Source organism: Sus scrofa, chromosome 14 (assembly GCF_000003025.6).
Source record: "Sus scrofa isolate TJ Tabasco breed Duroc chromosome 14, Sscrofa11.1, whole genome shotgun sequence".
Classification (NCBI taxonomy): domain Eukaryota; kingdom Metazoa; phylum Chordata; class Mammalia; order Artiodactyla; family Suidae; genus Sus; species Sus scrofa.
In genome coordinates, this window is record NC_010456.5 from 49,045,808 (window position 1) to 49,071,777 (window position 25,970).

At 41.3% G+C, this 25,970-nt stretch overlaps 1 protein-coding gene across 2 annotated transcripts in view; it reads left to right on the forward strand.

Moving 5' to 3' along the window:
• The window catches only part of LOC102159834 (sodium/glucose cotransporter 1-like), a 71,239-nt gene continuing 49,615 nt past the window's right edge, over positions 4,347 to 25,970 (forward strand). Inside the window, exons 1-4 of one of the 2 annotated variants that reach the window (XM_021072290.1) lie at positions 4,347 to 4,540; positions 9,057 to 9,128; positions 13,201 to 13,305; positions 18,870 to 18,929. In XM_021072290.1, coding sequence (XP_020927949.1) covers positions 4,424 to 4,540; positions 9,057 to 9,128; positions 13,201 to 13,305; positions 18,870 to 18,929 — 354 coding nt within the window. In that variant the 5' untranslated portion in view covers positions 4,347 to 4,423. The remainder of the gene's footprint in view (positions 4,541 to 9,056; positions 9,129 to 13,200; positions 13,306 to 18,869; positions 18,930 to 25,970) is intronic. The other variant, XM_021072291.1, reaches the window with a different exon arrangement.

Sequence of the window (25,970 nt, forward strand, 5' to 3'; positions counted from 1 at the left end):
CCACGGCGTATGGAGGTTCCCAGACTAGGGGTTGAATCGGAGCTGTAGCCACAGCAACGCAGGATTCGAGCCATGTCTGCTACCTACACCACAGCTCACGGCAACGCCGGATCCTCAACCCACTGAGCAAGGCCAGGGTCAAACTCACAATCTCATGGTTCCTAGTCGGATTCTCTAACCACTGAGCCACGATGGGAACTCCTCTACAACACTCTTAAAAGAAAACATACAAATAATCTTCATCATCTTGGATTAAGCAATGATATTTTAGGACACCAAAAGTACAAATAACAGAAGAAAAAATACATAATCTGAACTTCATCAAAACCAAAACCTAATAAGCCGGTGAAGAAGATGAAATGAAATCACACACACACAGGCACACACATCAATTAATGCAAAAAAACAGGAAGAGAATATGGGACAAGCAGAAAACAAATAGCATGATGGTATATTTAAACACCACCACATCAATACTCACATTAAATGTAAGTGGTCTAGATATGCCAATTAAAGGTAGAGATTATCTGATTAAATGAAACGCAAGACTCAACTATACACTTGCTACAAGAAATCAATTTTTTTATGGCCACACCTACAGCATATGAAAGTTCCCAGGCCAGGGATCCAACCCACACCTCCTCAGCAGCGACCTAAGCTTCTGCAGTCAGATCCTTAACCCGCTGCACCATAGCAGTAACTTTCAAGAAATCTACTTTTTATTTTATTTTATTTTATTTTATTTTTAAATTAAATTAAAAATTTTTTAGTGCCGCACCTGTGGCGTATGGAGGTTCCCAGGCTAGGGGTCCAATCGGAGCTACAACTGCCAGCCACAGCCACAGCAAAGCAGGATTTGAGCGACATCTCTGACCTACACCACAGCTCACGGCAACACCAGATCTTTAACCCACTGAGCAAGGCCAGGGATCGAACCTTCGACCTCATGGATACTTGTCGGGTTCATTAACCACTGAGTCACAATAGTAACTCCCCAGGAAATCTACTTTAAATAAAGAGGTACTAACAGGTTAAAAATAAAAGGATAGAAAAAGACATACCACACTAACACTAAATGAAAGCTGAACTGGCTATATTAACATAAAAATTGGAGTTCCCGTCGTGGTGCAGCGGAAACAAATCCAACCAGGAACCATGGGGCTGTGGGTTCAATCCCTGGCCTTGCTCAGCGGGTTAAGGATCCGGTGTTGCCATGAGCTGTGGTGTAGGTCACAAATGCGGCTCGGATCTGGTGTTGCTGTGGCTGTGGTGTAGCCCGGCAGCTACAGCTCCAATTGAACCCTTAGCCTGGGAACCTCCATATGCCAAGGGTGCAGCCCTAAAAGGACAAAAGACAAAAAAAAAAAAACCATAAAAATTGATTTCAGAGCCAAAAATATTGCCAGATACAAAAGGGATCATTTCATAACAGCAAAGGAATCAGTTCATCTAAAAGAAATAATATTTATGATACATGGTATGGCAGAGCTATCTGCTAGTGTATAAAAATATTAAAGATAATAAAGAGTGAATAAATTGAGACATTTTCAACAACTATGCAGTGAATCTAATTTCAAAAATGTTTTTTCCAAGTGGTTAAAAAAATTACAAAATTAGTTCCCTGAAAGTAGAAATAAATGTCCAAAACAAATTACGGTGATTTTTAACAGAATTTGAGTTTTGCAGCTTCAGCCCCCTTTAAAACAGCTTGGCTTCTTGAACTAAAAAGAAAAACAGTTTAGATGGAAAGATGACAAGAGGAATTATTTCAGTTACAGAAATTTGTTAGAAAATTATGAGGAAAATGCTATAAAAAGATATTTACAAAAAGTGAAAGAATTTTCACTTAAGCCTCAAAACAATTGCCGATAGAATTCAAGGTCTTTGCAATAATACCAAAAATGAATGGATTTGAAATTTGAAAATTTGCTCTTTACTTGAAATTTGAGACCTGCCCTGTTGCCAACTTGTGACCTAAAAGAGCAAACTGTGGCATAGATCTTTTAAATGTTTTACCTATATCAAAGAAGAATTTCAGCTAAATATGAAATAAAAAGTTTTTATCATGATGGATGCCATTCCATTCATATTAGGTCAAAACTCCAGACGTAATGGAATTATAAGGGAGAAGAGATGGATGTTTCTTTTATTGATTTATTCAACTCTGATACATATTTTTAAATTTTGTACTTAGTTTTTATTTTTTTTATTGCCACACCCATGGCGTATGGAAGTGTCCAGGTTAGGTGTCTAATCAGAGCTGCAGCTGCTGGCCTACGCCACAGCCACAGCAATACAGGATTTGGGCTGCATCTGTGACCTACACCACAGCTTGTGGCAATGCCAGATCTTTAGCCCACTGAGGGAGGCCATGGTGGAACCCACATCCTCAGGGATACTGGTCAGGTTCTGAACCCACTGAGACACTGCAGGAACTCCTATGCTAAGTTTTTATAGCAGACTTTATGAATAGCATCATGGACAGGTACAATTGCTAAAATCATTCAGTGTCCGTGTGCAAATAATACAAATCATCACCATTTTATGGAATTGTTGAAAGAAATAGAAGGCAATGAATTTAATGATGCTGTGTTTTTGCCAGTGCTCATGGATTGAATCTTGGAGATTTTACAATGAATTACTGTTGTTGCGGAAACCGCAAAAACCGTGGCAATGGAAGGAGACAACCAGCACTCGGAGATATGGAAAAGCAAGGTTTATTCAGCACCGGTGCGGGCTCAGAGGAGTCACCTCCAGAGTCTGAGCACCAGGTCTTTGTTCTCAGTAAATTTTATACACTACAAGGTCTTGATTTTCCCACGTAAGCATCCCAGACCTCCCCCATCCCCAACAGACAGTGTTCCTCCCTAAGAAACTGAGCAAGCAAGGTTACAGAAGCAGAACTGATAAGCAATGCTGGGTACCTGTTTAGCAGAGCTGCTGGCTTGGACAGAGGGCACACAGTTGTTACATTATTACAAGAAGTGTGGTGTAGTGATGAGCACAGCTGGAAAGGCTTGCAGCTGCCTTCTTAGCTAAGGGGGGGTTGTTCTTTAGTTAAAACTCCATTTCACTGTAACATCAATTGTAATTCAAGATTTTCTTGCAACAAAAGGAATATTTGTTGAATTCTGAATAATCGAAGACCCAAAAATGGCAGTCTGCACTTATTTTTCTCACTAATATGTTCTGTATATGAATTCTTTCCTTTTTTGGCCGCAGTCGCAGCATAAAAATTCCTGGGCTGGGGGTTGAAGCTGTGCCACAGCAGTGACAATGCTGGATACTTACCTAGCTGAGCCATGAGGGACTCTAATACATTATGTATATGAATGAGCTAAATTTGAATGACTTGGTCAAAAGAGAAAAAAAGCTTATTTGTAACCTAGATACCCACGTATTAAGATTTATGTTGAAACCAAAACTTCATAATACAAATCAACATAAACCAGACACAGAAAACAAATATTGCCTGATCGCACTTATATGTGAAATCTAACAGCAACAACAAAACTGCTCCAGTAACAGAGAGTTGAAGGGTAGTTACCAGAAGCCAAGAGGTGAAAGAAAAGGAGAGATCAAAGGGTACAAACTTTCAATTATAAGATGAATAAGCTCTAGGGACCTAATTACAGCATAGTGATGATAGTTTTTTGGGTTTTTTTTTTTTTTTTTTTTTTGGCTTTTGTCCTTTTAGGGCCACACCCACGGCATATGGAAGTTCCCAGGCTAGGTAGCTATTATTATCATTTTTAGTACTATTGACCAAGATTCCTAAAAATACAACTCAGCAGAAAAGCGCAAATAGGAGAGTAATGCTCAGCCTGGATTGGAATATTTTTTAAAATTCTTTTTTTTAATTATTATTAAATGATTTTTATTTGTTCCATTATAACTGGTTTACTTTTTTTTTTAGCAATTTTTATTTGGATTGAAAATTCACAGATCACCGTAAAAGATCAAACCGCAAAAAGGTGAAGACACTCTGTGACCAGCTGGTCCAATAAGGACCATGACTAGGGTGAGGCGAGTGAGGCATTCGTCTTCGTGCAAAATGTAAGGAGGGCACCAAAAAAAATTCAGGACTCAAGATACATAATATTTGAATACAATATTTTATTAAACCCGAATCAGTGTCCCAAGCCCGCAATGAACAGAATAGCGAAATGGTAAAAACAGGAAGGGTGTAGCTGGTTTCTCCTGCCCCAGACTCCCCGTGGTTCTGCCTCAGTGGCCTCGAGCCAGCCCCACCTGTGACAGCGGCCAGAGAAGACGGGAACTGCGCCTCGCCGGGCCGCCGGAAACTCCCAGGCTGCCCCGCGGCCCTTCCCAGCATGCCCTGCAGCCCAGCCTCCGGCGCCTCTACAGAGGCCGTTGCTGCCGCGCTGCAGGTCCCGCTGCAGGCCGCTGTGGTCGCGCCAGCATGGGCTTCCCCTGGTATAGCACCCCCTGGAATGCTCACCTCTCCACCACCAATACTAACCTGGACATCCTGGTGGTGGTTTTCTACTTCCTGTTGGTCCTGGGCATCGGACTGTGGGTACGTGGGGCCCAAGGTGGGGGCGGGGCCCTGGACACCAGTTGGCTTTGACCCCCCCCTGCCTGTCACCTGGTCCCCACCTCGCACGCCTTTCATCCCTACCCCTGCATGTGCACAGCCCTCAGCTGGGATTGCTCCACCCTCACTGTGCCTGCTACTCCCCACCTTACTTCCCCACCCCCCAAGTAAACAGGTCAGGTCGCCTGGAGTCCAAGGCCTGGAACCCAAGCTGTGTGTAAATGGAGTCATTCTGCTTGTCGTGATAGTGGTGGCAATAGTGACAGCTACCTGCGCCTGTTCTGTACTGAGCACTTTAAGTGTGACAGGGACTCACAACCAGGCTGTGGATCATAGATGAGGAAACAGGTTCAAGGAGGTTAAGTCACCACCAGGGACTAGAGCTGCCAATCTAGAGCTGCCTGATCTGACACATAAGCTTAACCACTCTGCCTTGCTAGCAAGACCTCAAAGGTCACATGCAATTTAGGGCCCTAAATGTTCCCTTTGAACTTGAATTGAGAGCTTATATATTCTTCTCTAGTTAAGGTTCTCTTAACAGAGTGGAGACCAAGTCTCCTTTACTGCCATCTACCTGCTGGAGCTAAACATGTAAGCACTCACAACAGTGTTGCATTGCCTTATTCCCCAGGGCCAGACCCTGCCCAGGAGGAGCCTGCCTGTGTTGCAGTGGGCAGGTAGGAAGGCTTTGGCTGGTGTCGTGGTATCGCCCCTTTGCTAATTTGCTAAATCAGAAGCCTCTCCCTGGCCTACTTCACCAAGCAGGAATATTTGGTGACAATGCCACCATTCACTAACCAGTGGGAGAGTTCATTCTTGGTGGCCCCCACCCAACTGAAGCTTTCATGCCCATGTGACCTTTACTTTGGGGTGCTTCACCAGATCAGGAGCAGGATCTTAGGGTGCAGAATCTGGCCCTTCAAAGAAAGATCACTGGACAGTCTTTTGAGGGCTTACCATGCTGTGACTGGGCAGAGAAAATAGAGGTATGGTCTCCATCCTCTTAATTTTGTGTTAGAAGAGTGGGATGGAGGAATCAGATATTTATCCAGCTATTCAAATGCTTTCTTTTTTTTTTTTTTCCAAATTGGCCTCAATTATGAGAAATATCTTTCTAGGTGGCCCAGGCAGGGCTCTGGGTAGTGGAAACTTGTTTTGGAATCCTTCCCCTAGTTGTTTTTATTGAAATAGGAAGCCCCAACCCAGCTTTTTTCCAGGCCCACTTGGGGCCTGGGTCTGGCCAAGGTCAGAGGACCAGTAAGCCATCTGGACACTTCCAAAGGAAGCCTGCTGTTCCTTCTGTTCTTCTTGGAGCCATAAAACATGCACTGTTATCCAGAATGCCCTGATCTTTCCTCTTCTCTGTATCGTTATTTTTCCTTTGGTTGTTTTTTTAAAAATCATATATGGTTTTTAAGCACATGTTCATTGTAAGAAGTAAAGAGATGCATCATGGTCTGAGGAGTTACTGTTCTTCCCCCATCCATTCCCATCTCTCTGAATGCTGTGTGTCCCCCCTCCCCTTTCTCAGTGTTTACACAGACACGTATGTAGGGGGTTTGCATTTTATCTTCACAAGATACCTGATTGCAGCTTGCTTTTGTAAACTTACTATGTGATGTAGAGTCCTACAGGTCGATGGAGAGAGATCTAGCTCATGTTCTTAGTTGCCCAACAATCGCACACGTGTATGATTCGGCTCTCCCCTGCTCATCGACACTTAGGTGGTTGCCAGGTGCTTGTTTTTAATGTGATGGTGCTTTCAATCTGTGCAGCTTAGATTCCCACAATTGGAGTTGCTGGGTTAGAAGGGTGTGTTTACTTGAAATTTTACCAGATATTACTAAATGGCAATTCCCAAAGGTTGTTGAGATTGGCATTTCTCACAAGCAGCATATGAGCACACTCCTCCCCAGGCCCTCACCAGCCTTGTTCACTACTTCGAATTAAAAAAATTTTTTTGGCCAGGCTGATGAGTGAATACTAGTATATCATTGTAGCTTTGATTTGCACTCTCTAGACTCAACCTCCTCCAAGGTTGAACATCTTGAGCTTGTCGTCCCTTGATTTTCCTCTTCTCTGAATAGTTAATTTGCCCATGTTGGACTTTGCTTTTATCGAGTTATCTGTCAAGTTGCTCATATGTTTTCCCCAAACCATCCTTGTCCAGACCAGTAGTTCTCAGCATCAGCACTACTGATATTTGGACCAGTTAATTCCTTGTTGTGGGAGCCTGTCCATGTATTATAGGATGTTAGAAGCATCCCGAAACCCTACCCCGTCACAACCAAAAATGTCTCCAAACATCGCCAAATGTCCCCTGGAAGAATGGAGCAAACTCACCTCTGGTTGAGAACTACTGGTCTAGACTCTGTTGATGGTATCTTTCTATCATTTGAAGTTTTTCTTTATTTTGAAGAGGTCTATCTTTTCTTTTAACCTAGATTTCCTGGCTTGCTTAGGAAAGTTTTTCTCCTTCTGGTTGTACAGATATCCTTCTAAATATTTTCCAATATTTCTAATATTTTATAGGTTTTTAAATATTTAAATCTCTAGAACATCTGGAATTTCCTTTAGTATGCAATGTGATGGGGGACTCTAGCTTTATTTTATTCCTGTTCTTAAGCAAACAACCCTTTTCTCACTGAACAGCATTGCCCATGTCTGCACAGACGGGGGCTCCTTTCTTAAAGCATTCATCAGCTTCTGTCCTTTGAGCCCCCACAGGGGAATCTTGGTCTTTGTTGGTGGTGCCTTGGCTCCTACAGAATGTTAAAGTGGAAGGAACTTCTCCTTGTTTGTTTGTTTGTTTTTTCTGTTATCAGTCTCAGCCCAGAGATCTTTGAGAAAGTGGTGGATGCATCTTCCAGCCCAGCAGCCTGGCTGCTGTGGTTGGTGGATTGCTCCAGAAGGAGAGCAGGAGGAAGAAGGAGGCAGGGATACATGCTCAGCCACCTTCTTCCGGGACCTCCTCTCCTTGTCTCCTCGTGGAAAGAGAGGATGATTTTATTCATCTTAGAATATTTTATAAATTCCTCTTTAGAGTTCTAATGTATCTATCCCTACATACTGCTGATTCTCTCCTTAGGAAAGGTCAGCTCTGTACATAATAGGCTCTTAATAAATATTTAGTAAATGGATGAAAGAACACTAACTTAATGTGTCTGATTTAGAGAGTTGTTCTTTGGTTGAAGGCTTTAGGAATTCCCTGGTGGCATAGCTAGTGCTGTGGCTCTGGTTACAGCTGTGGTGAGGGTTTGATTCCTGGCCTGGGCACTTCCACATGCCAAAGGCGTGGCCAAAAAAAAAAAAAAAAAAGAAAAGAAACTTTTTCAAATAAGTCTTTTTTGGAGTTCCTGTCGTGGCTCAGTGGTTAACAAATCCGACTGAGAACCATAAGGTTGCCGATTCAATCCCTGGCCTCTCTCAGTGGGTTAAGGATCCGGCATTGCCATGAGCTGTGGTGTAGGTCGCAGACATGGCTCAGATTTGGCATTGCTATGGCTGTGGTGCAGGCTGGCGGCTACAGCTCCGATTGGACCCCTAGCCTGGGAAGCTCCATGTGCCGTGGATGCAGCCCTAGAAAAGACAATAAATAAATAAATAAAGCTTTTTAAAATATATATATTTTTTATAGCCACACCTGTGGCATATGGAAGTTCCCTGGCTAGGGGTGGAATCAGAGCTCTAGCTGCCACCCTACACCTCAACCATGACAATGCTGCTATGAGCCACATCTGCAACCTGCACCGCAGCTTATGGCAATGCTGGAAGCTTAACCCACTGACCAATGCCAGGAATGGAACCTGCATCCTCATGGATACTAGTCAGGTTCTTAACCGGTTGAGCCACAACAGGAACTGCAAAAAAAAATTAGGCTTTATGATGTGAAGGGACTGCATTGTATGGTAGATACCCCAGATGGCGGAAATGAGTTCATGCCTCCCACAGAAAGACATTTCTGTCAACTAGCGGTCATCCTTGGGTCATGCCAGTCCCAGGCCTTCTAGGAAACCCCCAGGATTGTCTTGTCTTTTGACCATACCAGGGTATGGGAATCAGAGCTGAGAACTGAGTCATGAGCCCTGGGGTGCATTGGGTGGACACCATAATAATGGCAGCGTGACTGCTGCCCTGGGAGAAGCCAGGCTGGTGTTCAGCTTTGCCATTCCCGATCAGTTGATCACTAAACCATTCATCTCCCAGAGTCTACAGGGAAACATGGCACTGGCTTACTATTTGGGGGGGGGGGAATTGAGCAATATTACTCTCACAAGAGTGTAGAGAAATGGATGTGTCTGTGCAGTCTTGTAGCTGGGCGAGACCGTGGGCTCTCCTCCAACTCAGCAGAAGGAGGCTTCTATTTCTAAAAAAGGAAGGGGACAATAGGTTTTGGGGTCTCTGTAAAGGACACTTGCCCATATGTGAAAGTCATCTGTTTATGAGACCTGTGTCTTTTGAAGCAGCTTCGTTTCCCCCCACCCTACCCCTTTTCAAGGCTATACTGTCAAGCAGTCGTGGGACAGTAGAAGACTTCTTCCTGGCTGGCCGAAATCTAGCATGGTGGCAGGTGAGTCCGCCTCACGTGTGCAGTCCACTCTGGGGGCTGCATTTTATGTGTGCATTTGTTTATTACTTTAATTTGGATATCTTATATCCCAAATAACTTGAACTTGCTAAATCAGGAAAGTCTTAGGGAGTTTCTTACCTAAATGTCTCCATTCAGTTCAGTTTAGTTCAGTAACCATTACCAGGTGCCTAGTATGTACACGGTGTGTGCATTGTTCTAGGTTCCAGGACCCAGATAAGACATGGTGAGTCGTGTCCTCTGAAGCCCACAGGGTGGAATGGGAGTTGGAAGTGACTTCTTCTTTCATTACTGGATTATTGCTGAGTAAACAAACTCTATTATGGTATTATTGAAGGAAATTGAAATAAAAGAGTAATTTTGCCACTCCACCTTTCTTTCTTTTATACTTTACTCAGTCAGCAGATGTCTTTTGGGTGAGTTGCTCTTGTCTGGGCCCTCCACGTAGCTTTTTCCTGTGGTCAGTGCACAGGCCTCCTCTTACCTGGCTGGGTGGTGGGGAAACTCTGGGACTCAGTCCTCCTTCCCACCCCATTCCATCGCCTGGCTCTCTTCCTTTCTGCTGCTGCACCAGCCACTCAGTTGCTGTCCTCCTGGATGATGATTCTCCAACATTTCCCTGGCTTTTTTTTTTTTTTTTTAGCTGCACCTGCAGCATGGGGAAGTTCCTAAGCCAAGGGTTGAACCCACACCACAGCTGTAAATAGAGCCATAACAGTGACGTGCTGGATCCTTAACCTGCTGAGCTACCAGGGAACTCCCTCCCTGGCTTCTTTATGCTGGAGTTCTCCAGGGCCCGATTCTGGCCTCTCCTCTCCAGTTACACTCGTGCCTTCGGTAACCTCCTCTAGTCTCATGGTGTCAAAGACCAGTCACATGCTAGCAAGTCCCAGCTCTCTCTCTTGAACTCCGGTCTTGCATGTCCTGCTGCCCAGTTGACACCTGACTTGAGAGGTCTTTCAGGCTTCCACATGGAAGGTATCCTCTGCAGATCTTCTCCCACCGTCCTCCCCATCCCTGAATGGCAAATTCCTCCTTGTTGCTCAGGTTACAGACATGGAGTCCTGTTAGACTCTTTTTCCTCTCTCACCCCAACATCCAGTCCATTAGGAAATCCAGTGACTCAATTTAAAAAAACACTTTTTTTTTTTTTTTTTTTTTTTTTTTGCTGTTTAGAGCCACACCCGTAGCATATGGAAGTTCCCAGGCCAGGGGCGAATTGGAGCTACAGCTGCCAGCCACAGCCACAGCCAGCTGTGTCTGCAACCCTCACCACAGCTCACAGCAGTGCTGGATCCCTGACCCACTAAGTGAGGCCAGGGATCAAACCTGCATCCTAATGGATACTAGTCGGATTCGTTTCCACTGCACCACAACAGGAACTCCAAAAAACATTTGAAGTCTGACACCTTCTCATCAACTCTGCCTCCAGGTCATGCTGCCATCACCCCTCACCTGGATGGATTGTAACAGCCTCTTCTCTTGGGGACTGTGCTTCTCCATATCCAACCTCAGCAAAGCAACTAAAGGGTCAGCCCATGTCACCTTACTGCTTAAAACCCTCTGGAGGCTCCCCTGTCACGCAGAATGAAAGCCCAGCCTATATTAGGCCACAGGTGATCTGCACCCCCTTACCTCTGTGACCTCAGACACTTCAGCCCAGCTCCTGCCTCAGGGCCTTTGCTGCTGCTGCTCCCTCTGCCTGGAAGTGCTCTCCACTCTATGCAGATCCCCTGGCCTGCCTCTCCCCTTTCCTCACTCAGGGACCATCAGCACCCCACCACCCTACTGCTCACACTTCCTGTCTGCTTTCTTACCTTCTTTCTCTATAGAACTTTAGTACTTATCACTGTCTATTGTAATATAAAATCATCCCCGATTTATTTTATTTACCCTCTACTTCCTGAAAGAATGTTAGCTTCATAAGGGGAGAGGTTTTATCTGTTTTACTCACTAATGTATCCCTGGTACCTACAACACTGGCATAGTAGTTAGCAATGGACATTTATTAATAGTTACTGAATTAACGGTGACTTTTTAACCTACCTTTTCATTTAATAATGTACTAATATCTTCCTAGGTCTATGTAAAGATAGGTGGATATGGATATTTTATATTCAGTTGTATAATATTATATTGTACAGACAGTCCACCATTTCTGTACCATATTATTGGGCAACTTAGACTGTATATAACTTTTATTATTATGATAAAGGTAGTGAATGTTCCTAAGGTAAAAATAATTACTTGAGTACTTATTATGTGCCTCTTCTAAGACTTTTTTTGCCTTATATTTGTTGCTGCTAAGATGTTTGGTGCCTGTATGTTCTCAATTGTGTCTTTACTAGTCCATTTTACATTTCATGGTTTTTAAAAAAAAAAAATCTGTCTTATTTAATGTTTTTGGCCTTGAGTGCTACTTTTATTATCAATGCGGGGGGGGGGGTGTTTTTTATTGTTTTTACCTAAAAGCCCTTGTTATTTTCAAACTCTCTTAATAATTTGGTTTTAAGTGTATCTTTTTTTTGGCCACACTTGTGGTATGTAGAAGTTCCCTGGCCAGGGGTCAAATCTGAGCCACAGCCATGACCTACACCATAGCTGCAGCAGTGCTGGATCCTTAACCCACTGCACTAGGCCATGGATCAAACCCATGCCTCATCAGCATCCTGAGTTGCCACAGAGACAAGGATGGATCCTTAACATACTGCACCATGATGGAAACTCCTCCTTAAGTGTATCTTATGTCAGTAGCACATTATTCGGATTTGGATTTTTGGATGGAGTAGCTATCTCTACTCAATTAGAAAGCTTTTATTGCTTTAGGAGGGGTTTTGTTCTTTTTTTTTTTTTTTTTTTTTTGCCTTCTCAGGGCTGCACTTGCAGCATACAGAAGTTCCCAGGCTAGTGGTCAAATCAGAGCTGCACAGCTGCCAGCCTTTGCCACAGCCACAGCAATGCAAGATCCCAGACACGTCTGCAGCCTACACCACATCTCATAGCAGCACCGTGTCCTTAACCCACTGAGCAAGTCCAGGGATCAAACCAGCATCCTCATGGATACTAGTCAGGTTCATTAACAATGAGCTGCAGCGGGAACTCCAGTTTTGTTCATTTTAAATGGATCTGGGATTTTTTATTTTGAAAGTAACAGATGTAAAAAAAAATTAAAAAAAAACCAAAAAGTTACAATCCAAGTATAGAACTTGAAATTTTCTCCCCATTCCATTTATATAACCATGATTCTAGTCCCCAGAAGCATTGTGTGTGTATATATATATATATATATATATATATATATACACTGCTAGAATCAATCCCATCTATATATAAGCATATATGTGCATGTGTAATGTACACACCCAAAACTTTAATGAGATTATATTATAAATACTGTTTACCTTATTTTATAACTTAACAGAACTCCTTTATTCTTTCTGTTTGCTATGTTTTATTTCATCATATTCATGTACCTTAGTATTTTAACCAGTCTCTGATAATCAATTAGATTGTTAATATTTTTAAATTGTTTCAAATAATGATGAAATTACCCTCCTGGTAATATTTCTGCAGTCACAAGTAAGTTGGTAGGGCATGTGGAGGGTGGCTGCTTAAGACTAGCAATAATAGGGGGTTCCCATTGAGATTCAGTGGGTTACAAACCTGACTAGTATCCATGAGAATGTGGGTTTGATCCCTGGCCTTGCTCATTGGGTTAAGGATCCGCATTGCTGTGGCTGTGGTGTATGCCAGCAGCTGCAGCTTTGATTCAACCCCTAGCCTGGGAACTTCCATGTGTTGCAGGTTCGGCTGTAAAAAGCAAAAAAAAAAGTTTAGCAATAATAAATACTTTTTTCACTTTATCCCTTTTTACTTGGCTTCTGACTTATGGTTAGGGTTTGTATAGAAGAAATACAAATGGGAATTCTTCCCAGCATATAATCCCTTTTGAGAAAATATAAAATTCAAATGTAAATTTGAGTTTACATTTGTGGAAATTAGTTTTTGGAGTTGGACTAAGAGTTCTGATCTGAAATTGTCTTTTAATTTTCAGATAGGTGCTTTTCTTTTTGCCTCGAATATTGGCACTGGCCACTTTATGGGCCTGGCTGGAAAAGGAGCATCTTCAGGGATTGCTGTTGGGGCCTTTGAGTGGAATGTGAGTCATACCTTTTGTAGCAACCAACCCTCACCTTTACTGCTGTCCAAGTAAATTCATAAAAACTTGCTTTCAACCTTGAATAAATATTAAAGACTCCTTGAGAAGTCACGGAAGAAAAGAACCGAGTCTTAGATTTCTTTTTTTTTTTTTTTTCCTCAGTCTTTTTCTAGGGCCACACCCGAGCACATGGAGGTTCCCAGGCTAGGGGTCTAATCGGAGCTGTAGCTGCTGGCCTACACCACAGCCACAGCAACGTGGGATCCAAGCCGGGTCTGCCGCTTACACCACAGCTCACAGCAACACCGGATCCTTAACCCACTGAGTGAGGCCAGGGATCGAACCCGCAGCCTCATGGTTCCTAGTCAGATTCGTTAACCACTGAGCCACGACGGGAACTCCAAGTCTTATATTTCTCAAAAAGGTTGTGCTAGTTTTCATTCTTCTTAGTAAATTAATGAAGAGATAGAGAATGTTCACATTCCAAGGACCATAGGAATACAGTTAGGAGACTAGTCAGGTAGGGAAAAGATCATACTAACACTTAAATACATACATATATAAATATTTGTGTATATGCATGTACAGATACATGTATGTGTAAATGTGTGTATATAGACATATATATACATACATACGTGTGTGTGTACTCTTCATCTGTAAGTATACATTTGCAGAATACAGTTAACCTTTGAACAACATGGGTTTAAACTGCACAGGTCCACTTACGGCAGATTTTTTTCAATACATATAGTACCTGTATTTTTATTTCACAGACCTTTAAATTCTCTTAAGTGTAAGGAAAATTTGTCTTTGATTCGAGGTCACAATATGTGGAATCAAAAGAACTAGAGTTTGAGTCCTGATTCTGTCCAGACTATTTCAACTTCCTGCCCTTGGGTGAATCATTTATCAGTTCCTTTGTTTTTGAGACAAATGCAGCATTACAGAGATCTCAACTATGTGGAGTCAGTGCCCAACCCCCACATTGTTCAAGGATAGACTTTATATTAAGAATGGGCTCAAGTGAGCTCTTTGAGGTGTTCAGCTAGTTACTACAACCTCCTAATTGACTCCCTGTGAATACCACATTTCAATTATAAAACTTATAATATGGGTTATTTAATCGTGGAATGTATTTGTTGTAGGAGGTAAAATTTGTTCACCTAAATTATAAGTGGATTTATTTATAATCTTGGATTAATTAACCTATCTCTACATAAAACACTTGGGTTTGATTTGGTTTGGTTTTTGATCAATCAGAAAGCTACTTTCTGGATTTCATTTTTTTCTGGTAGATTACAAAGATAAAGAATACTTCTGTCAACATCTTGTAATACCTATAATGGAAAAGAATCTGAAACAGAATGTATATGTGTAACTGAATCACTTTGCTGTGCACTTGAAACTTGCACAACACTATACATTTACTCTACTTCAATTTTTAAAAAATGTTTAACTTGGGGAAAAAAAAAGAATGCTTCTAACAGAGTCAATTTCAAACCTAGTAAGAAGCCTTGGTCTTTACCATCATTTACCTCGCAGAATTTACTAGCATTTCCTTCTTTTATTCAGTTTACTTACCTCATCTTTGTAAAGAAAGCCAGAGCCAAATGTATTTCTTAATTTCAGTAACTTATATAAATTTTGGTATAGTTTCTCTATCCTTTCTCTGAATGGTTTCTGATTTTTTAAACTATCTCTTTTTTTTAATTTTTCTAAATTAAAGTATAGTTGATTTACAGGGAGTTCCCATTGTGTCAGCGGTTCCTCACAGAACCCAACTAGTGTCCATGAGGATGAAAGTTCGATTCCTGGCCTCCCTCAGTGGGTTAGGGATCTGGTGTTGCTGTGAGCTACGGCGTAGGTCTTGAGGACATGGCTTGGATCCTTTGTTGCTATGACTGTGTTGTAAGCTGGCAGCTGCAGCTCTGATTCAACCCCTAGCCTGGGAACTTCCATGTGCCACACCTGCAGCCCTAAAAGAAAGTATAGTTAATGGTTGATCTACATTGTTGTGCCAATTTCTGCTCTATAGCAAAGTGACTCAGTCATACATATATATACATTCTTTTTTTCATATCATCCCCCATCATGTTCTGTCCCAAGGGATTGGTCACTGTTCCCTGTGCTATAGGATCTCATCACTCATCCATTCTAAATGTAATAGTTTGCATCTACTGATCCCAGACTCTCAGTCCATCCCACTCCCTCCCCCAACCCCTTGGCAATGCATGTTTGTTCTCCATGTCTGTGAGTTTGATTGTGTTCTTTAGATAGGTTCGTCTGTGCCATATTTTAGATTCCACATATAAGTGATATCGTATGGTATTTGTCTTTCTCTTTCTGACTTCTTTCACTTAGTATGAGAATCTTTAGTTGCATATATGTTGCTGCAGATGGTATTATTTTGTTCTTTTTATGGCTGAATAGTATTCCATTGTGTATACGTATCTTCTTAAACTATTCATCTATTGTTGGACATTTAGGTTGTTTCCATGTCTTGGCTGTTGTGAATTGTGCTGCAATGAACATAGGGAGTGCATGTATCTTTTTGAACTGTAGTTTCGTTCAGATATATGCCCAGGAGTGGGATTGCTGGATCACATGATAGTTCTGTATTTAGTTTTCTGGGGTACCTCCATACTGTTTTCCACAGTGGCTGTACCAATTTACATTACCCCAACAGTGTAGGAGGGTTCCCTTTTTTCCACACCCTCTCCATAATTGGTGATTTGTAAACTTTTTAATAATGGCCATTACGACTGGTATAAGGTGGTAATCCATTGTAATTTGGTTTTTGTTGTTGTTGCTTTTTTAGGGCCATACCCTAAAAAAACTTCCATACCCATATAGAAGTTCCCAGGCTAGGGGTCTAATCAGAGCTGCAGTGCCAGCCTGTGCCACAGCCACAGCAACACCAGTTCCAAGCCGTGTCTGAGACCTACACCACAGCTCATGGCAACCTGGATCCTTAACCCACTGAGCAGAGCCAGGGATCAAACCCACATCCTCATGGATACTAGTCAGGTTGATTACCTCTGAGCCATAATGGGAACTACCCTCATTGTAATTTTGATTTGCATTTTTCTAATAATTAGTGGTGTTGAGCATTTTTCATGTGCCTGCTGGGCATCTGTATTCTTCGGAGAAATGTCTGTTTAGGTCTTCTGCCCCCCTGCTTTTTTTTTTCGGGCCATACCCAGAGCCTATGGAAGTTCCCAAGCTAGGGGTCAAATTGGAGCTGTAGCTGCCAGCCTACAGCATAGCCACAGCAACACGAGATCTGAGCCACATCTGTGACCTATACCACAGCTCATGGCAGTGCTGGATCCTTGACCTGCTGAGCAGTCCTCATGGATACTAGTCAGGTTCACTACCACTGAACCATGACAGGTACTCCTTCTGCCCACTTTTTGTTGGATTGTTTGTTTGTTTTTGTTATTGAGTTATATGAGGTGTTTGTATATTTTGGAGATTAAGCCCTTGCGGTTAAATCATTTGCAACTATTTTCTCCCATTCAGTAGATTGTCTTTTTTTTTTTTTTTATAGTTTCCTTTGCTGTGCTAAAGCTTGTAAGTTTGATTAGGTCCCACTGGTTTATTTTATTTTATTTTGTTTTATTTTATTTTATCTTATTGTCTTTTGTCTTTTGGGGGCTGCACCCATGGCATATGAGATTCCCATGCTAGGGGTCTAATCGGAGCTGTTGTTGCTGCCAGAGCCACAGCAATGCCAGATCTGAGCCACATCTGCATCCGACACCACAGCTCACAGTAACACCAGATCCTTAACCCACTGAGCAAGGCCAGGGATTGAGTCCGCAACCTCGTGGTTCCTAGTCGGATTTGTTTCCACTGCGCCATCATGGGAACTCCTTTTTTGTTTTTTTTCCCCATTGGTTTATTTTTGTTTTTATTTCTGTTTTTGTTTTTGTTTGTTTGTTTGTTGTCTTTTTAGGGCTGAAGAGGCAGCATACGGAGGTTCACAGGCTAGGGGTCTAATCAGAGCTGTAGCTGCCAGCCTACGCCACAGCCACAGCAGTGCCAGATCTGAGCTGCATCTGTGACTTACACCACATCTCACAGCAACGCCAGATCCTTACCCACTGAGAGAGGCCAGGGATGGAACCCGCAACCTCATCGTTCCTAGTTGGATTTGTTTCTGCTGCACCATGATGGGAATTCCTATTTTTGTTTCTATTTCTATTGCCTTGGGAGACTGATCTAAAAAAACATCTGTATGGCTTATGTCAGAGAATGTATTGCCTATTCTCTTCTAGGAATTTAATGGTAATTTGTCTTATGTTTAAGTCTTTAAGCTGTTTTGAGTTTATTTTTGTGCATGGTGTGAGGGTGTGTTCTAGTTTCACTGATTTACATGCAACTGTCCAGTTATTCCTGCACCACTTGATGAAGAGACTGTCTTTTTCCCATTTTGTATTCTTGCCTCCTTTGTTGAAGATTAATTGACCATAGGTGTCTGGGTTTATTTCTAGACAAAACTATCTTTTATATTTATTTATAAGCTACCTTCATGTCTAGAAGTAGACAAATAATGAATTAAAAATAAATACCTTAATGTTGTTGAAAGTTGAGTATATTTCAAACATCTTGCCCCTAATTTAAGTAGAAGGGTTTTGGACAGTTCTGATGTCTGAGGTTCTCTTTTTCTCCCTCTTTCTGTTTCACTCCCTCTCTCCTTTCATGTCTTCTCTCAGTTCTTTTGCTCTTGATTTTGCTGGACTGATCCTGCTTTTGTCCTTCCCTGATGAAGTAAGTATCCCTGAGAGATCAACCATTTCTTTACATCATCAACACTTAAAAATTATTTGGCTGTGAAATATAACGAATCTTTACAAAAGTATATAAAATCTACAATCATTCTATATTTTGATGTAAAAATAAATAAATACCTTGAGGAGTTGTGGTACAGCAGAAATGAATCTGACTAGTATCCACGGGAACCTGGAATCAATTCTTGGCCTTGATCAGTGGGTTGGGGACCTGGAATTTCTGTGAGCTGTGGTGTAGGTCATAGTCATGGCTTGGATCTTGCATTTTCTGCAGCTGTGATGTAGGCCAGCAGCTGTAGCTCTGGTTTGACCTGTAGCCTGGAAACTTCCATATGCTGCAGATACGGCCCTAAAAGGCAAAACACATACATATATACATAAATACCTTGAAAATCAACTTAGTTATTCCTCCCCAAATTAAGAATGTACCCTTTTATAGGCAAAGATCAAATACCTATAGGTTAAGTTTGTTGTACCGGTTGTTGTACTGGTTTGTTGTACTGGGTTGTACTCAGTGCCTGGCTGAGAGGGGAGAATGAAGAAGAGACCATCAAGGCCCAATGTCCACAGTGGGGAGGGGGATACTTGGCGTGATGTCACCAACGTAGCAGAATAAGAGCTTTCTGTCTTCCCCTCAACAGCTTGCGATGCCCCCAGTAGTGATATGTTTATTGGGCTTAAAACAGACAGTAACTGAGCTTGCATCTCATTTAGGAACTCAGCTTAGATGTGACCCTGATGTAATTGCTCTTCTTTTTTTGTTTTCAGGCTCCATTTATACTCTGCATTCTTGGTTGGGTATTTTCTCCTATTTACATTAAGGCTGGGGTGAGTATTCATTATCAGTTACTCTATTGACTACAATTTTTTTTTACAAATATTGTATATGTACATAAAAACATCCTAGAGGCAAGTTAAGCTCAGCCTTTTGATCCTTGTACTGACTTCCATAAATCTTAAGAAATGCCTGAAATAACATCACTCTGACTTAGACAGACAGGAGTCAGTAACTGCCTGCTGTTTCACTCTGAACTTTACTGAAGAGTTCACCACCTAAAGCTTGTATAGAAAACATTTTAAAACTTTGTTAAAAAATAAGAATAAATGAAGAGAACAGTGCTGTTAATGACTGGAACACAATAGCTTAAACATGTTAGTTCTCCCCAAATCCAAAAGGGGATTTTTTTAGGAAATTGACAAAATGACTAAAATGTATATAGACTGTAAGGGGAAAAAAACCCATCAGTGCCTGGCTGAGAGAGGAGAACAAAGAAGAGACCCCCCCAGGCCCAATGTCTATGGGGACACTTGGAGTGATGTCACCAACATGGCAGAATAAGAGCTTTCTGTCTTCCCCCCAAAGAAGATCAGTTTAAACAGTCATCCACAGGAGTTCCCTGGGGGTTCAGCAGGTTAAGGATCCAGCATTGTCACTGTTATGGCTTGGGTCATTGCTATGGTGCAGGTTTGATCCCTGGCCTAGGAACTTTTACTTGCCATGGGCTTGGCCAAAAACAAAAAAATAAAAACAGTCATTCACAGTTGAAAGTATATTAGTCATGCTCTTGGAGACTGGACACATTGAAGAGGGTAAGAGGGACAGTTTCACTTTAACCACGTCACCCCTCCAGTACCAAGAGAGATCTTCTTAGCCTGAGATTTCTCCCATGAAGAGTGACAGCCTGTAAGTGCCCAGATGCTCTGGCTTTGCAGGATGCTGCCAAAAAGATCTGCTTCTTCCTCACCCTATCTAGAATACTGAGATGTGCTGTATGGTGTGTGGGGGTGGAGGGGGGTGGAGGGTGGGAATGGCTGAGAAAACAGCACCCTGGGCTCTCAGGTGACATCAAAGGAGTACAAACCCTTTTAACTCCTTTGCAGACTCTATCAGGAAGCCTGCCAGTGAGCTGCCGGGGGTTTCTTCACCTACCTATCTCCCCAGCTGGCCCACAGACACCCCATCATTCCACATACCCTGCCCACATACACCTCCCCTATGCCAGCCCCTTTTGCTTACCCCCAATAGTGGCAGTGTTGAGCTCTAGAAGAGAGCTAGTGAGCACACACAGAAAGACAGCCTGACCCTGTGAAGTTAGGAAGATAGCACAGACTTGAGCATTCAGGCAGGCACATTGGAGGCTGTCAGCATCCAGTCTGGCTTTGTAGAATCAAGGAAAACATATGATTTTAAAAACTCCTCTACAAGAGAACAAGAATTGTGAAACAGATGTCTCCATAGAAAATATCTGAGAAAGCCTCAGATCCCCTGGCAGGACTGATGTAAGGTGTTTCTGTCCAAAAGCCAGCCATTGAAAACTAGAGAAGGTGACTGCTTCATCAAATGCAAAGATACCAACACAAGACTTCAAAGAAACATGACCACTCAAGAACACAGTAATTTTCTAGTAACCAACCCCAAGGAAATGGATATTTGAGATTTGCCTGATAAAGAGTTCAGAATAGTTATTTGAAGGCTGTTCAGTGAGGTGTAGGAAAACACAGAAACACGGTTCAATAAAATCAGGAAAACAGTATGCAAACAAAATGAGAAGTTTGACCGAGAGTTAGAAATTAAAAAAGAGGCGTTCCCATTGTGATGCAGCAGAACCAGTCTGACCAATATCCATGAGGATGCGGGTTTGATCTTGCATCTGGCCTCACTCAGTGGGTTAAGGATCTGGCATAGTAATGAGCTGTGGTGTAGGTCACAGACACAGCTTTGATCCCGTATTGCTGTGGCTATGGTTTTGGCCGGCAGCTGCAGCTCTAATTCAATCCCTAGCCTGGAAACTTCCATATGCTGCAGGTGTGACCAAAAAGAAAAAAAAAAAAAAGAATAAAAAAAGAAACCAATTCTGGAGCTGCAGATTACAGTGAATGAAATGAAAAGTGAAATAGAGAGCATCAACAACAGACTTGGTAAAGCAAAATAAATATCCTATGAAGTAGAAAACAGTTCATTTGAAATTATCTAGTCAGAGGAGAACAAAGGAAAAAGAATGATAAAGAGTGAAGAAATCCTGTGTGAACTATGGGACACTACTAGGAGAAACAGTCTACACATTACTGGAGTCCCAGAAGGAGAAGAGAGGGAGAAGGGGGCAGAAAATTTATTTAAAGATTGAGAACTTCCCAAATCTGGGGATATCCAAGATCATGAAGTTCATAGCTCTCCCCCAGATTTTAACCCCAAACTGTCTTCTCCAATATATAATAAAACTGTCTAAAAGCAAAAACAAAGAGGAAATAAAATAAATTCCTCACATATAAAGGAATCCCCATAAGGCTGTCAGTGGACTTCTCAACAGAGGGCTTGAAGGCCAGGAGAGAGTGGTATGATTTTAAAAGTGAAAAAATTGCCAACTAAGGATACTTTATCTGGCAAAGTTGTCCTTCAGAAATGAAGGAGAAATAGAGACATTCTCAGACTAACCAAAGCTAATTGGCAGCATGAAAACATAGTAAGTAGATAGTCAAATTCAGAATATGTAAATATGGTAATATGATGGTACACTAATCACTTTGTCTAGTTTAAAGGTTGAAGGACAAAAGTTGTTTTTAAAAACTATAGCTACAATTTTTTGTCAATGGATACATAGTATAAGTGGGTAAATTGCGACATCAAGAACGTAAAAAGTCAGGGGAGAAGTAAAAGAGTAGAGTTTGCATATGTGTTCCCAGTTATCACCTTGAAATAGACTGTTATATCTATAAGATGTTTTAAGGAAGCCTCATGATAATCACAAAACAAAAAGCAGTGGTAGGTACACAGAAGAGAAAGAGGAGGAAATCAAAGCATACCACTATGGCAAGTCATGTATTCACAAAGGAAGCCAGCGAGAGGAAGACAGTAAAAAGGAGACTACAAAACAGAAAACAACTCACAAGATGGCATCAGTAAGTTCTTACCTATCAACAATTACTTTAAATGTGAATGAATTAAGTTCTCCAATCAAAAGTCATAAAGTGGCTGAATGGATTAAAAATTAGAGTGTGACTATCATTAACAATACTGTATTATACACTTAAAAATTGCTGAGAGAGGAATTGCCGTCGTGGCTCAGTGGTTGACGAACCCAACTAGTATCTGTGGGGATGCAGGTTCAGTCCCTGGCCTTAGTGGGTTGGGGATCCAGTGTTGCCGTGAGCTGTGGTGTAGGTCACAGACACAGCTCAGATTCTGCATTGTTGTGGCTGTGGTGTAGGCCGGCAGCTAGAGCTCCAATTCGATCCCTAGCCTGGGAACCTCCATGTGCCACAGTTACATCCCTAAAAAGACAAAAAAAAAAAAAAAAAAAAAAAATTGCTGAAGGAGTAAATCTTAAATGTTCTCACCACAAAAAAAAAAAAAAAAAAAAAAAAAGAAAGAGCCAGGGATTTGGTTCTGTGTCTTATTTAAAAATCCTTCTATATTTCAAGGACATAAAGAAGATATTCTTTACTTTTTAGAAAAGTTTAAAAAAATGTTTGCCTTTCCTGCTTAAGTTGGAAAGACTTAAGTCTTTCTTTCCTCCCTCCCTTCTCCCTTCCTTCTTTCCCTTCTTACTGCTGAGGCATGTAACAATTTAATGTGGGATCTCAGTTCCCAGACCAGGGACTGAACCCTGGCCACAGTGGTGAAAGCATCAAGTCCTAACCACTAGATCACCAGAGAAGTCCCAGAAAGACTTAAATCTTAAGTTTCCATGTGCTTATCCGTAGTAAATTGTCTTAAATACTACAGCTTTATATTAAGTTGTGCTGTTTGGTACAAGTCTTTCTTATTTTTCTTTGATAGGAGTATCTTTGCTATTCTTACACTTTTTCTCTTATACGTACATTTTATTTACTTTTTCCTAGATTTATTGAGCTATAACATATAACATTGTGTAAGTTTAAGGTGTATTATGTGATCTAATACATGTATATATTGCAAAATGATATTAACTTGAATCATAGTAAGATTCAAGTTAATATCTCCATCACCTCATGTAATTGGCACTTTATTGTGTTGAGAACATTTAAGATTTACTTTCTCAGTAACTTTTAAGTCTGTAATACATTATATTATCTATCATTGCCAGTCTTCAACCAAGAATTATTAGATATACAAAGAAATGGGAAAATAAATATGACCCACACTCGGGAAGAAAAAAGCAATAAATAGAAGCTGACTCTGAGCAGGCCAAGATGTTGATTTAACCAAGACTTCAAAGCTGATATTATAAATATGTTCCAGAAAGTAAAGGAAAATGAGATATTAATGAATGAACAAATAGGGCCTCTCAACAGAGAAAATTAAACTGTAAAAAATAACCAGATTTCCAAATGGAAATTATGAAGCTGAAAAGCACAGTAGCCGAAATGAAAACTTTGGGGAACAAAAGCATATTTAAAATGATGAAAGAGAGAATCAGTGAACTTGAAGATAATGAAAATTATCAAGGATAATTTTCCTTGATAATTAGTACAGTGAAAAAATTGAAGAAAAAGGAATGAAGCCCCAGAGACCTGTGATAGAATACCACACACTTGGTCATACATGTAATTGGAGTTCCAGCAAGAAGAGCAAGAGAAAGAGATAGAAAAAATTTTTTAAGAAAAAACAACTGAAAACATCTCCTTTGGTGGAAAATGTTAACTTATAGATCTAAAAAGCTTAGCAAATACCGAATAGCATAAACACAAAGAAAACTGCATATAGGTTTACATCATAGTCAAACTGCTAAAAAGCAAAGATAAGGAAATTTTGAGGGTGATAAAAGTAATGCACTATATGCAGGGGAGCAGTGATACAGTTAATGGATGACTTTTCATCAGATACAGTGGAGGCCAGAAAACTTCAGAATGACATAGTTAAGTGCTATAAGAAAGAAAAAGCTGTTAACCAAGAATTCTATACCCAGCAAAGGATTATTCAAAAGTGAAGGTGAGGAGTTCCCATCGTGGCTCAGTGGTTAACAAATCCAACTAGGAACCACGAGGTTGCCAGTTCCATCCCTGCCCTTGCTCAGTGGGTTAAGGATCTGGCGTTGCCGTGAGCTGTGGTGTAGGTTGCAGATGTGGCCTGGATCCTGAGTTGCTGTGGCTCTGGTGTAGGCCAGTGGCTACAGCTCCGATTAGACCCCTAGCCTGGGAACCTCCATATGCTGTGGGAGCGGCCCAAGAAAATGGCAAAAAGACAAAAAAAAAAAAAAATGAAGGTGAAATATATACAAATATTAAACACCTGAAATGTTGTATACCTGAAACCAATATATGGTTATATGTCAGTTATACTTCACTTTTTAAAAAAACTTATTGCAAAGAAAAATGAAGGTGATTGGCTAGGTAGAGATTTCTTAGGGTATAGACAGCATAAACCATAAAGGAAGAAATTGGCATACTGAATTTCAAAGTGAAATTTTAAACTTTATGGAGTTCCCGTCATGGCTCAGTGGTTAATGAATCCGACTAGGAACCATGAGGTTGCAGGTTTGATCCCTAGCCTTGCTCAGTGGGTTAGGGATCCGGTGTTGCCGTGAGCTGTGGTGTATTTTGCAGACGCAGCTCAGATCCCGCATCGCTGTGGCTGTGGTGTAGGCCGGCAGCTACAGGTCTGATTAGACCTTTAGCCTGGGAATCTCCATATGCCGTTGGTGCTGCCCTAGGAAAGACAAAAAGACAAAAAGAAATTTTTTTAAACTTTAACTCTTGAAAAAATATTTTTAAGATCATGAAAAGTCAAGCTAGAGATTGAAAAGGAGTATTTGTAAAACATATTTACAATAAAAGACTCATTGAATATACATTTTTAAAAACACTTATAACTTAAGACTATGTTTTCAGAGATCTATAGTTTGTGACTAAAAACTCTTATAACAAGAAGACGATGTTTCACCAAAGAAAATATACAAATGGCAAATAATCACATAAAGGATGTTCACTATCAGTGACTGTTAGGAAAACGCTACCTAGTGGAAGATCCACACACTCACTGGATTGGCAAGATTGAAAGGATTGACACCACAAAGAGCTGGAGAGCTTGTGGGGCAGCTGGCTGCACCTTTGCAGGGACTTTGGAAAACAGGTTGGCAGTTCCCTTCCTAACTATGGCACTTGACCCCCACCCTCAGAGAAATGAAAACACATATCCACACACAAACTGTATAGGAAGCCTTAGTCATAACAGCTGAATCTAGAAATAATCTGAATTGTGCAGAAGATGGACCAGGGGCTTTGAGGGGCATTGGAAATGCCTTATAGTGGTGGTGATCACACACAACTATATACATCTTCCCAAACTCATCAAACTTTACACTTAAAATTGGATAATTTTACTGTGTGTAAACCATGCATTGTACAACTATTAAAAGTTTAAAATATATCTGGAGAGTGTATTAAAATTGTGAAAGGTTTGTTTGCCATGCAGTCTTAACGCTTGTAATTGTGAAGCCATAATCCCAGGAAAATCACCTCAGATTATTATGTATTTTGAGATAAGGTCTTTAAAGAAGTAATTAAGTTAAAATGAGGTCATTAGGGTGAGTCCTAATCCAGTATGACTCCATGAGAAGAGCATATCAGACACAGACATGTACCAAGGGGAGGATGAGCAGATGCAGGGAGAAGACGGCGTCAGCCAGCCAAGGAGAGAGGTTTCCCCCACGGCCCTGGAGGGAACCCACCTTCTGACATTGACACCTTGACTTCCAGCCCCCAGAGCTGCAAGGCAGTTGTTTCAGTTGTGTGAGCTCCTTGGTCAGACTGTCGTACTTTGTGATGGCAGCCCTGCCAAACTAATTCAAGTTGTTGGTGTGAAACAGCTTAGAGCCTGACTGAGAAAGTCAGCCGTGGATGGCAGTGTATGACTAAACCAGCCAAAGTAGAAACCAAAGCCATGAGTGTTTG